Source organism: Nycticebus coucang, chromosome 17, assembly GCF_027406575.1.
Source record: "Nycticebus coucang isolate mNycCou1 chromosome 17, mNycCou1.pri, whole genome shotgun sequence".
NCBI lineage: Eukaryota > Metazoa > Chordata > Mammalia > Primates > Lorisidae > Nycticebus > Nycticebus coucang.
This window is the reverse complement of record NC_069796.1, coordinates 88,044,373-88,058,201: the sequence shown is the minus strand read 5'-3', so window position 1 is coordinate 88,058,201 and position 13,829 is coordinate 88,044,373. Positions and strand designations below refer to the sequence as shown.

Sequence of the window (13,829 nt, the reverse complement as noted above, 5' to 3'; positions counted from 1 at the left end):
GCCAACCCTGACCCGTACCACAATTCATAACGTGACTGGGAAATAACTCAGACATTAGGAGGGAAGGAGAAGGGAGAGACATCTTTGTCACCTGACAGAGTATCTGAAGAGGCTTCGGGGGAGGTACCCACCACTGTGTGTCACCCACAAGGTTCTTACAGTCAGTATCTTTCTTTTTTTTTTTTTTTTTTTTAGTTTTTGGCCGGGGCTGGGTTTGAACCCTCCACCTCCGGCATATGGGGCTGGTGCCCTGATCCTTTGAGCCACAGGCGCTGCCCTTGGGCATCTTTCTGAGCACTGCTTTCCCCTTACACCCCATTCTTGTTTACACAGGGCACGTACCTCTCCCTGAATTGCAGATTCCTGTATTGGGGCTGTGTTCCCAATGGTTTCTTGGGGTCCTATGGGCAACTCAAACACCCCAAAACCTGCACCTCCCACAATATAACCTGTGTCCAGTAGTTCCGATCTTTCAGTTGCTCAGGCGCCAAACCCAGGCATCCTCCCTGCCCATCTCACTCTCCCATCCCTACACCCCACCCCAACCCAGGCTCCACCTTCAGCCCAGGATCCAGCTCTCTCACCCCCTCCACCAATTGGCATCTCCATCTTGATCCACTGTCACCTCTCACTGGAGTTATGAAAATCTCTCCCACTGTTCCACCTGCTCCTGCCCTGTTCCTTAACCTGGTGGCCATGGCAACTATTCTAAAAAAAAAATTATGTCATGTTGTTCCTCAAAGCCCTGATGGCTATCCATGCCCAAGTGAAAACCACCACCTGCACAGATGCCTCACAGCCCACCAGGCCCTGAGCACCTGCTCCATCACTGTGGCCTCCCCCACTCCCTTCCTCATGCCTTGTATGCACCTGTGACTGGCCCTTTGTGCTGCCCAGATGCTCCTCCAGCATCCACACAGCCTCTCCCTCACTTCCTCCTGGCCTTGGCACAAATATGACCAGGTGATAAAGGGCCTCCGTGACCACTGTGCCCATGCCCCACCTGGCCCCACCCAGACCCTTCAGTCTCCTCCCTGTGGTCTCCCCACAGCACATCGCCACCTCACAGAAGGTACATGCTGCCGTAGGTTCACTACTGGTCCCCTCCGCCCCCCAGAATGGAGGCTCCATGAAGGCAGGGGGTTGAGCCCTTTTGTGCCCCGCAGTGTCCAGGACCCAGAACAGAAACGTTGGCCAGTAGGTGAGTGCTCACAAACATGTCTCTGTTAATGAACCTAAGGCCAACTGGCTTATTCATCCACTATTTCAGGTTTGCACACAACATCCTTTCCATTCATTCCCACATCAGCTGAGCATTACCCAGTCACACACCCTAGGCGAGTCTAACAGGAGGAATGAGGAATCATTTTCCAATGGCACTTCTCTCCTGGCAGAGGCTGGGGACAACTATGTGTGTAAATCTCCCCTCCAGATACCTGACTTCAGGTATCACAGACTCTCCCAATAGTCTCTAGAAAGCAGAGATAGTGAGTGACCTCTGATGGTGACAGGGTCCCCACAGTTATGACACACTGGCAGCATGTGAAGCTCTTTCCGCACACACGGTTCACCCCCAAATCCAGGTTCCACACTTTTCTGGGCAGCCACTCAGCCGACCTTATTTCTTGTAAACACTGCTAATTGCAAGGTGTCTGGGGAAGGCCATCTGGGGAATTGCAAGGCTGCTGTGACTACCAAGAGGTGCCAGGTCATGTACTTTCTAAAAGATTTAGGATACATTCCTACACTTGACCGTCCACTATCAGAGTCAGAACTATCCTGGGGGCTAAAGAGGCACTCTTCAGTTACCTAGCATGACCCACCTTTTGAAATCCAGCAGGCTGCTAGTTAAGTATTCACAGGGACCTAACACAGGGCTCTAACAGCCCAGGTGTGTGTTTAAAGTAAAGACGCCCAACTCCTAAGAGACCCAAGTGGAGCGCCCTAAAGTAAATGTGTCTCCAGGTACCAAGACCCCAAAGAACTCTGCTGTATTAAGGGGACAGGGAGCAGCTCTTGGGTGGGAATCAAATGCACAGGGCAGTCAGATGATAATCCTATAATGAAAGGGAAGCATCCAGAACTAACTATCCACAGTAGATGCAGTTTCCATAGCAGTAAGGAGCTTCCCGGATCCACACTCCCACCCCTGGCTTTAATGACTACAGTTGGGTTAGTCTGCTTCCTTTAGGGTTAGTTTAAGTGATTATGTTCTATGGGAAGCCTACACACACATAGACTATACATACGCCTCTATCAATAAAAAAATAGGGAAAGATGCTTTCATATGTAAGTGGAAACAGGTGACACTCTTCTTTGAAGACAATGCAACTTGTTTTCCAAACATATGGGAAATAATTAAACACCTGCTTACCACGGGCTGAGAAGAGAACCCCCTAGACCATTTTTGGAGGGGTACACTGAGGCTTTAAAAACAATGTTAAGCGTGAAAGAGACTGTCAGGTTTCTTTACTCTAAGACGCCATGGGCATTTCCTAACAAAAGATTCTCAAGAGCCTACTTTGCATTGTTAGCCCATTCCAAAAAGATCTGCTCTATGAAAAGGGCTCATCCCTCTAGACCTCCAAATTCCCTTACAATCAAAGGCTCGCCTTGCTGATTCCTTTTTATAAACTAATCCAGAGTTTAAAATCCAGTTTTGGCAAAAATGAATGATGAGCCAACACTTCTTCTCAGGCACCCTTTGAATACGGGGAGGGACTCCCTCTTAGCAAGTCAAATGGGACAAAAAGGAAAGGAGCAGATGCCCCTAAACGTCCCTCCCCCTGGATGCAGCCCTCTGAGCCTTTTCTCATCTCTGTATCATGTCAAATAGAATCGGGGGCATCAGGACACAGCTGGGGACTGTCCAGAACCTCAGACGGGGCCTCCAGAGCCAGCTGCCTACCTTGGTGCTTGTACGTCATCTCTTGGCAGCCGGAGAAGTAGAGACACACCAGGGCACAGAGGCAGAGGAAAAAGGAGAAGTATAGCACAAAGAGCACATACTCCATGGCGGCAGGACGGCCACAGGCCCTGGCCCCTGCGCACGGGCCCAGCCCAAAGCCACGAGACCGCTGTCAATTCTCAGGACTTTCTCCTGGAAAAAGCATTAGTTATCTACCCAGGCCAGACGGCTTCAGACTCCTTCAGAAACACCCCGGAGGCACCTTCAGTGAAAGCGATGCCGGCTCAGGATGGGTCCCAGGTGCTGGCCACGCTGCCCAGGGCCAAGGAGCTGGTTTCCTGGATGGGACAGCAGTGTCTCCATCACAGATGACAGCCTCTGAGCCAGTTTATTCTCTGGAGACCTTCCTCTGGGACCCCAACCTCCTCGAGCCTGTTGTCAACACCACTGCATAGGCCCTGGATCCCTGGACGATTGCAAGTTCCTAGCAACAGGAACGCAGTGAGAGTCATCCCCTTCGGGACCAGAGCTACAGCTGAGGCACTGCCTCTGCATGTTTGGGAATTGCCCTGCTGCTCCTTGACCACACCAGGTACACCCTGGACTTGCTAAACTTGCTGGTTTCTCTGTCATCATTTCATCAGCATTTGTTTAGCCATTTTGCAGACTGACACAAGCCATTATTCAATGGAAAATCTATAAATTTTGAACTCGATCAAAGCCTTCAGGTGCCCCTGCCTAGACTCTATGAGAGTCTTACATTTTTTGGAGAAGTGTCACAGGCATAACATCAAAAGCAAAAACCTTCGTATTGACCAGAATGGACAGATTTCCCTATAAAAAAGTAAAAGGTCTTTGGTACTTGGACAGATACCAAAGCAAAATGAAAGGCAATGGATAACTCATCAAAGAGATGCACGGAGACAGCTGAGTTCATACATATATTTCAACTTCAACAATGCATGATGCGTGCGCTATCCCTTTTAAAATACCCATCAGATGTGTTCCGTTTAGTGTTAACTAACCCCTTAAGTCATGTTTGCAAAAGAGGTGCCACACAGCCAGGGCTGGAAATGGTCCGACAATAGGCCTCTGACCCAGCTGAGTCAAGGAACAACAGTCGAGCGACTTTGGCTGGAACTATCAGGACAGACTGGCTCTTACCCAGAAGGCAAGTATTACAGAATACAAGCCGGTAGCTGCTACGGACACTTGGGCCACCACGCGCGGAAGGCCTGCGTGAGAAAGAAGCCAGCCACCGGAAACCAGAGCTGAGAGACAGGTGGGTTTCTGGCAGTAGCACGTGAGTGTCTGGATCTAGCCATCCCTGAAGCGAGCCCCCTAGACATTTCTATAAATGTCTATAGAGACAGCTCTATACATTTCTTACCTTGCTTAAGTGACTTTGAGTTTTTGACCCGGGGAACAGAAAAAAAATCTCAGCTTACTGGGGTTGGGAGACAGTCCTATAAATCAAGCCATCCACAAACTACTGAGTTCTGTGACAAGCCAAAAGGGTAATGTCTATACCTGGAACCTCAAAAGGGACCAAGGACAGTCTTTGCCTGGTAAGCGTTAGCAGGTGCAACAGCTGCCTGGGCCTTAGGGATTCTTGGCTTTGCAGAAACCAGCTGGCTCTTAAGACACTTTCAGACTCCTACCTCTGCCCTGTCACCTGACAACCTCCCGTGTCAAAGCAGATGGTCACAGACAGTGGCCTGAGGGAAGGGGGCAGGCAGGACTGAGGGCGGCACTTCTTCATCCTTCACCACTGAGCCCACAGCAAACACGGGCAGCCCCAGGCCCTAAGCCAGCTCCCAGGAGGCAGGATGTCTGCTGACAACCTCCTTTGGTTTTTCCCAGCCAGATTGGAGACCTGGGCATCAGACACAAGTGGCGGCCCCAGCCCTGCTCCCGTGGCTGCCAAGGGCCTGCATGGCTCTCAGTCTACCTCCCAGGCAGCCCCCCTCCCTCCTCTTTTCAGCCACAGCATCCTCTGAGCTCTTTCTGGAGCTGAGCCTCTGTGGAAGCTGGTGTAGAAAGGGACCAGGGCAAGGTGCTACACCACATGCCAGGGCAGAGAAGCACAAGGGCTAAGGAGCCCAGAGAAGGTGCGACTAGCCCAGCCAGGAGATGCCACAGGCCTGGAGGAAATGGTGACAGCTAAGCCAAGTCCTGAAGGAGCCGGAGGCACCAAGCAGAGGTAAGAGACAGTCCCCTTAGGAGGAGCCCAGGTGTGCCGGCAGGCTGAAGGCAGAGGGTACACAGCCCTGGCCCCAGGGCCCCCCAGAGCCCAGCGGAGGGGCGCTGAGGCAACAGGGAGCCCACAGAGTGCTTTTAGGAAGAAGGCAGCAGGCTTACCCTGTGCCTCAAAGAGGCCATCTCACACTGTGGAGAGGAGAGAAGGTGCTGAGAGGAACAGCCCGGGAGTTATTTCCACAATTCCAGGAAGAGGGACGAGAGGCCGAGCCTTGGGGTGGAGATCACTGAGAAAGCCAGTGGCCGGGGCTGGGGAGCTGCTGTCTGAAACCTCCACTGCAGCCGCTCCTCACAGGTCCTGGAGTCTCTTCCTGAGACCTGGCAGGAGGGCCAGGAGCCTACAGAACTAGGACTAAATTGCCCAGAACTGCCATGGCTTCTGGTCTATTCCAAAGTCTGTGGTCTTTGGTACTCTGGACAAGGTACTCTCGGTGACTTGGGCGGCCAGGCCAGGCTCCTGAGCTGGGCTGGCACCCATGCCCGCTGCAGCCTCCTCTCACTGCCTGGTAGCTGGTGGGGCTTTCCCAGATGCAGAAAGGCACAGTCTGTGAAGTGCTGGTGCTGCTGAGCTGCTGGGTGAGGCCCAGAGCACAGCCCTGTGTCCTACCTCCAGGGCCTAAATCCTCTTCAGAGCCCCTACTAAGGGGCCCCCAGCCCTGGCTGGGTCCACTACAAGTTCTCAGCCTCATCCAAGATTCCCAGTCCTACTTTCAACCAAGGCACGTGCGCAAACTGTCCTGACTTTCAGCCCTTGTTCACACTCTGTGGGTGGGACACGAAGCAGCACCCAGAGCCTTCCAGTGTGGAGCTGGGATTCTTACCTGGCTAGCTTGGCACAAAGTCCTGCCACCAGGGTCCTCTCTACCTCTAAACAGAGCTGCACAGAATGAGTCATGCTGGTTATTTATTGTGGAGGAGGGTCTGGGAGGGGGACACTGCTGAGCCAGGACGGAACCATCCTCATCCCTTCCAGCAAAGGGCCCACAGTTGCGCACCATTGAGGGGAGCCCTGTGACATGTGGGACATGAAATAAGCAGGCTGCATTCAGCCACCATGCCCCCAACACTGACAGCTGTGAGCAGCTGGAGGGTCCAGGAAAGATCCAGGGACCCAGCCGATGACAGCCTCAGGGCAGGGATGTCTAGGAATAAGGGCAACTACAAACAACCTCAGAGGAAGCACAGATACTGTGGCTCCCTGCACAGGAGGAGAAGCACGTGGGCATCCCAGCCAGGCAGAGGCACCGCAGAGTCACTTCTGTTCTGGGGACAGCTGCTGCCTGTGCTCCATCCTTCCCTCTAAAAGCCAGGCTTGCCTCTGGGGGGCAGGGTCAAGTTTAGATAAGTTTAGATAAGTTAGATAAGTTTAGATAAGTCCTATGCGTCCTGTTGGAATGGATGCGAGAGCCACAGACCACAGAGACCTGCCAGAACTGGGGCATCAGCCACTTCCTGTCAACAGCAGACCTAGGGTTTTGCAGGGAGGAGGAGACATGTCATAGATATATCAGCCCAAGACAGGGCCTATTCCTCTGACAGTGCTTTGATATTTCCCAGCATAGCCCCCAATCCTCCCTGCAGAAGCCACTTTGGTCTTACCTCACTACGACCTGAGACTACCTGTGAGAAAAATGACATAAATTGTGGGGAGAAGAAGGGCCTGGGAATATGCATTTAACAGCCCTTCAAAGAAGAGCTATTGAGCTGGGATGAAGGAAGAGTGAGAAGATATGATTTTCTGATCACCTACCATGCATTAAGCAAAGAACCAGAAGCTTATCTGGTCTCAGGGATGTAATCTTTATTTTAGGAATCAGAAACCAAGGCTCCAAGAGTCTAAATAATTTGCCAGTGCCACATGGCTGGTCGCTGGGCCTCACTCCCCTGCTGCGTGAGGTTACGAATTCTCAGCCTCACCTGAGATTCCCAATTCCACTTTCAACCAAGGCAGGTGAGCAAGCTGTACTGATTTTTAGCCATAGTTCATAGCCTCAGTATTCTAGTCAGATACAACTTCTGTGCAAGTTTCAATCTCTTACAACATGACTCACCACCCATGACTGGGGCTCCTGTGAGGGTTAGGCCCCGATAGCAGACCTGCATAGCAAGCCCCCTCCCCAAACTTCCGGAACAGGGCCCAAGGAACCCATCCTTCTCCCGCAGCCCCTGATGTAAGCCCAGGCCACCCTGGCAGGGTCCCTGGGACAGAGACCATCTATACTAAGTTCCACCTTCCAAAACCTGGGGATGAGTGGACCCATGGGTGCTCTCCTCAGGGAGTCCAGAGAGGATTGCTAGGGTCCTTCCAAAAGAGAGTCAGGAGCCAGAGAGCAGGAGTGGTTTTGCCAGACTTCTGGGAAACTCTGGAACCTTCCATGCAGTCACCATAATATTCCCTGGACAAAGTGGCGCAGCACTGGTACGCCTAAGGGACAGACAGCATCGGAAGCATTTAAGGGGAAAAAGAAACTCAGCCATCTCACAGTATCCCTAAGAGAGAGATGGCTGAGCTTGGAGGAGCTCCATACCAAGACCCTCGAGTCCCTTATATAAAGTGCTATTTGCCCATAACCTGTATGCACTTTATTTTATTTATTTATTTTTGGCTGGGGCTGGGTTTGAACCTGCCACCTCCGGCATATGGGGCCGGCGCCCTACTCCTTTGAGCCACAGGTGCCGCCCACCTGCATGCACTTTAATCTCTAGATGCTTACAAGGTTGCACCCAATACGATGTAAATGCCATGTAAACAGAGTCATGTGCTGGATAATGATGTCTTAGTCAACGGCAGAACCCGTATACAACAGTGGTCCTATAAAGTTATATACTGTACTTTCACTGTCCCTTTTCTGTGTTCAGACAGATTCACATACACAAATGCTTCCCACTGTGTTACACTTGCCCTCAGGAGTCAGTATGGTAACATGCTGTCGAGGCTTAGAACCCAGAACCTCATAGCCTGGGAGCGTAGCAGACTAGACCATCTAGGTTTGCACGAGTGACGTTTTCATGAGGACGGAATCACCCAAGGACACACTTCTCAGAACTCACTCCCATCTTGAGCGATGCATGAGTGTGGTTGTTACACTGTGTTGTTCTTTAGGGAATAGTGAAAAGGGGGAAAGCCTATACATGTTGAGTACAGGCACAGCCATCCGTTTTTCCAAATATTTTTGATGCCCCGTTGACTGAATCCCTGGATGTGGGACGCCCGGTACAGAGGGCTGAGTATTCTGAAAGCCTGTGGCCTGTGGTAGAGAAGAAGGGGAAGCCACGTGGGCACAGGAGGCACCTGATTAAAGAACAGCTCAGGCCCCTGACGGATCCCAGTATCAATCCAATGGACCCACATCATGCAATGCTTGGGCTAAGCAGGAGCATGGGAGAAAAACTGGTCCTCAGTGAACCTTGAAAAAAAGAAAAGATGCTTGCAGGTAGCTCCAGAAAACAGTGAGAAAGACCCTGAACCAGCTCAGGAAAATTCCTGTGCAGATCTCCAAACCAGCCTTCTAGTGGCCTTGAACTATTCTCATTAAAGTGACTGACACTGGGACGGTCCAGTATCATGCAAATGCATTTCTTCCAGTGAAGACAATTCACTTCTTCCGTCAGTGACCATTCAGGGACACCCACTGTGCCAGGGAGGGAACAGGACCCAGTGGGCAGAACAGACAGCTCTGCCCTCACCTGCTATACAGGCAAGTGGAGCGAATCACAACTCAGGGCTACCCCTTTGTATAGTTCCCATAAACACATTCAAAAACCAGAGGAAAACAATGAAGCCCATTTTTCTTTATTACAGCATTCTGAAAAGATATGAAAAATAAGGGTGGGACCTGTGGCTCAAAGGAGTAGGGCGCTGGCCCCATATGCCAGAGGTGGTGGGTTTAAGCCCAGCCCCAGCCAAAAACTGCAAAAAAAGTAAATAAAATTAATTAATCAATCAATTAATTAATTAATTAAAGGCTCACCAGTGGGTTTCTCAAAACCCCCCGTGGAAAATGTATGAGGTATAGAATGTCACAGCACATCCAGCTAACGGGACAGACTGCACAGCCTTCAGTTGTTGCTCCTTAAATACCTGTCCCGTGGTGAGAACGGCGCTCACACACAACGGGCAGCTGTGCCAAATGATGCAATTCCTCCGCGAGGCAGCAGGTGGGAGCACATGCCCTGGTCAAGGCCTTCCCACCCTCAGGTCCACATTTCCAATTGTGGGAATCTGCTTGTGGGTGTTATTCAGACTAACTTGGCTGTCTGGACAAAAAGCAGAAAGTCCAACAAAAGGAGAAAGGTAAGTAACAGTATAGTCACTAATGAAATCTTCAACAATCGGGGAATCAAACAGAGCTGGCCCAGAAGGAGCTGGCAGCAGACACACATTCACTGCACCATCAGTCACAACGTGCCCGCAGCTGCAGAATGTAAACACATTTATGGCCCATCTACTCAGCAGATTATGTAGCCCTAAAAATTTATATTAAGGATGACAGCCCTGAACATGGATAAATGCTTGTAGTATACCATCAAATAAAAATATCAGGGGCAGACTGTGTCCTACAGTCACAGCTGGGGAAGGCACTGTGCCAGGGAGGTGGGGTAGGTAATTTTGAGATCACTTTTGATTCCCCATGTATTCTATAATGTGGTCATAGCACTTCCATAAAAGTATACATTTAAATATAAACAAGCTCTGCCCAGATCACTTCCCGTTTTTCAGCATGCAAAGTTATACACCTTGTTCAACTTGGCTTCTTGGGAAAAGCTTTGGCCCTGGAGTCCCAGGCCTGAGTTTGAACCTCAGCCTTGTCAAGTTACTTTTTCTCTGACTTATTTCTATATTTTATATCTGCATGTTTCTTGTAACTGTACAATGGAAAAAATTATACCAATTTCATAGGGTGGCTGTGAGAATTAAATCAGACTAGAGATAATCCCTCATCTGAAGACCCAGGACATATTACAATGAGCCTGGAGTGCTGTTAGCAGCATTAACCAAAATGCTGTACCCCTGGCCAACAGGGAGCAGCTTATAGGCCAAATATCACTCACACATATATTTTATTTGACTCACAGATACATATTTTACAGGGCAAGTATCCTTTATCTGAAGTGCTTGGGACCAGAAGTGTTTCAGATTCTGAACTAAGTAGGGTTGGATCTGGTTAGTACTTAGATGGGATAAGTGTTTCAGATTTTGGATATTTTTGGATTTGGGAATATTGGCACACACATACTGAGATATCTTGAAGATGGGACCCAAGTCTAAACACAAGATTCATTTATGTTTCATATACACACTATGCACATAGCCTGAAATTATTTCATACAATATCTGTAATCATTTTGTGTGTGAAACGAAGTTTTCACTTTTACTGTGACCTGTCACATGACATCCGGTGTGGAATTTTCCACGTGTGGAGGCATGTCGGCACTCAAACCTTTCGAATTTGGAAGGATTTAGAATTCACCTTTTGGATTAAGAATACTTAACCTGTATTGGGACCACAATACTATAGACATGTGCACTGACATTTAAAATCCTTAGATTTTTATATAACACAGGTGTTAGAGATTGAACTGTGTCCCCGCCCCCCACCCCAAGAAAGACAGGTTGAAATCCTAACGCTGGCACCTCAGAATGTGATATTATCTTGAAACAGGGTCATTATAGATACAATCAGTTAAATTCTCATGAGGTCACCCTGGAGTAGGGTGGCTCCTCATCCAATATGAGTGATGTCCTTATAAGAAGACAGCCATGTGAAGGCATCGGGACACACGGGTAGAATGTCATATGATGGTGAAGCAAGACTCGGGAGTTAACAGCTTCCAAGGACACAACAACTGCTAGAAGGCCGGGCGCGGTGGCTCATGCCTGTAATCCTAGCACTCTGGGAGGCCGAGATAGGTGGACTGCTTGAGCTCAGCAGCTCAGGACCAGCCTGACCAAGAGCAAGACTCTGTCTCTACTAAAAATAAAAAAACTAGTTGGGTGCTGTAGTGGGCATCTGTAGTCCCAGCTACTTGGAAGGCTGAGGCAAGAAGATTGCTCAAACCCAAAAGTTTGAGGTTGCTGTTAGTTATGATGATGCCACGGTACTCTACCTAGGGTGACAAAGTGAGACTCTGTCTCAAAAAGAAAAAAAGATTGCTGAGAAACCACTAGAAGCTAGGAAGGGGCAAGGAAGGATTCCCCTATGTCAGTGCCACTGTGGCACCCCGTCACCGTGCGAATAAAACAGCTGGGACACGGGCAGAAGTACAAATGCTTGTAAGAGGTGGACTTCCCGTCCATCAGTGGTTCTCAACCTTCCTAATGCCGTGGCCCTTGAATATTAAACAGTTCGACCCACAGGTTGAGAGCCACTGCCATAGGTGCAGAGAAGCCCTGAGTAACCTCCATTGTGGCCTTTTACTGAAACGGTATACAACAGGTGTGGGGGGCCCACATATGGAGCTATGTGCTCTTTCCCCACAGGCTCGACTCCCACCCTATTGTACCACAAACGTTCAAAGTATAACACCCGCTTGCTAACCAGCCACCATCATTAACGCATGCAGTTTCTTGTTTCCAGGCTGCAAAACATCTCCATGCCAGCTCAGAGATTGTCCCGCTCCCAGAGCATCCCTCAAGAACTGTGACTGCTCTTATAAGCCTGGTGCTCAAGTCTCCTACACCCCTACGGGTTTTAGAAGGAGAGAGCATGGCCCTACTGACACCCTAATGAACTGTAAGATGATCAATTTTTGTTGTTCTGAGCCACGCTTTGTGGTACTTTGTTAAGGCAGCCCTAGAAAACTAACACATAAGGATTAACACCGCTCTTTAAAGACTGGAGTATATGACACCATCTAAGCCACCTATTTATAGCAACAAAGATTCAGGACCCAGTTTGCCACAGTCCCCACCGTTCCCTACTACACTCTAATACCCAGACCATACACCATTGCCACTCACCATCATATGTGCACAGCTACTTCACTTATAGGTAAAAAATATTCCTTTATAACCACACCTCTATCAAAAAATAAATTGGTGAGAAACCACTAGAAGCTAGGAAGAGGCAAGGAAGCATTCCCCTATGTTAGTGCCACTGTGGCATCCCATCACAGGTGGAATATCTGATATAATAAAAAGGTAAAGAGGCCCATGTCTTCATAAACTGAGAAACAGGTTCTCAGGTTTAAATGCAAACCATGCCATTTTTTTGTACCTACTCCTGTTTGTTCATTTACAGTCCAGCTTGGTCCCTGAAGGCATTTGCATTTAACAAACCCAGCTCTACACCCTCCCTACCAGGACATTCCAACACTATTACCAAGAAATGGACAAAACTAAATTTAAACAAAACAAAACAAAACCCCACAGTTCTGCATGACTCAAAAAAAAACCTACAATACTCCCAAATTTTTTTCAGAATAGGATGTTAGATGATATAAACCAAGCCAGGGTGTTAAATCCTTCAAGAACTGCAAATATTTATGTTTTTAATTTTGGATGAATATACTCAAGGCCTAAATACAGAATTCATCAGTAAGTTTTCCATGAATAAATTACAATAACCAGGTCTTATTACATGCCATATTTTATGTTGCTTTGAGAGACGGTGGTGCAGGTTTTTCATCATCAGACATGCAGAGCTGCCTGTCTCTGACCACAGGACCCCTCTATAAAACACCCCCCTCCAGCGAGTGACCTGCCCTGCAGATGTGGGACACAGCTGCACAGCAAGGCAGCTGCACCAGCCCAGGCTTACCTTGGGTGGCTTCATACTTTTCCCTCGATACCTTTTGGAGCAGCGTAACAGCCGTTCTTTCTCCTAGAAGGAGATACAACTGTTGGTGTTCCCAGCCAGCCTCACATCACACCACCCAACGCAAATGGCTCTGAAAGGAAGCAGCTCGTGACACTGTCTACGAGCTGTCTACTTGAGGCCTGCACCATCTACTCAGGTCCTTGACTGAACCTCTACGTTATGTAAAATTTACCAAGACTTGCCAGGGCCATAAAACACAAGCCTGTCTTTCTTTGGGGCTGGAAGCTGTAAAAAGCACTAAACAGGGATGTCTGAACATTTGCTCTGCTGCCCTCGGCAGGGTCTTCCTGTGCCAACCTCAAGAGTACAAGAACACTCGCCGCTTCGAATGCAGACGGAGCTGGGCCCAAATCCCCTGGGGCTCCTCCTGGCCAGGTCACTCCTTCATTTTTGTTTTTTGTTGTTTGTTTTGATACAGAGTCTCACCATGTCGCCCTGGGTAGAGTGCTGAGGCACAGCTCACAGCAACCTCAGACTCTTGGGCCTAAGTGATTCCCTTGCCTCAGCCTCCCAAGTAGCCGGGGCTACAGGTGCCCGCCACAATGCCTGGCTTATTTTTGTTGTTGTTGCAGTTGCCATGGGTGCTTTAGCCAGCCCAGGCCAGGTATGAACCCATCAGCCTTGGTGTATGTGGCTGGCACCCTACCCACTGAGCTATGGGCGCCGCCCTCCATTTTTTTAACGATCAGTTTTTTTCCTTTGCTACAAGGAGCAAGAACCTTCCCAGCAGTGTTGTTAAGGAAGAAACAAGAGATTGTGGGCACCTGGTGACTGCTGCGGCAAAAAGACCAGCTGCACAGCAGCAGGAGCAGCAGCGTTGTGCTCCCTAAGCCCAGGGAGTG

The 13,829-nt window shown here is 49.4% G+C and overlaps 1 protein-coding gene across 8 annotated transcripts in view; it reads right to left on the bottom strand.

The window, feature by feature from the left end:
• JAKMIP1 (janus kinase and microtubule interacting protein 1) overlaps positions 1 to 13,829 on the bottom strand; it is a 170,273-nt gene that overhangs the window by 38,255 nt on the left and 118,189 nt on the right. For all 8 annotated transcript variants that reach the window (XM_053567225.1, XM_053567226.1, XM_053567221.1 and 5 more), the window contains exon 8: positions 12,928 to 12,990. In XM_053567225.1, coding sequence (XP_053423200.1) covers positions 12,928 to 12,990 — 63 coding nt within the window. The remainder of the gene's footprint in view (positions 1 to 12,927; positions 12,991 to 13,829) is intronic.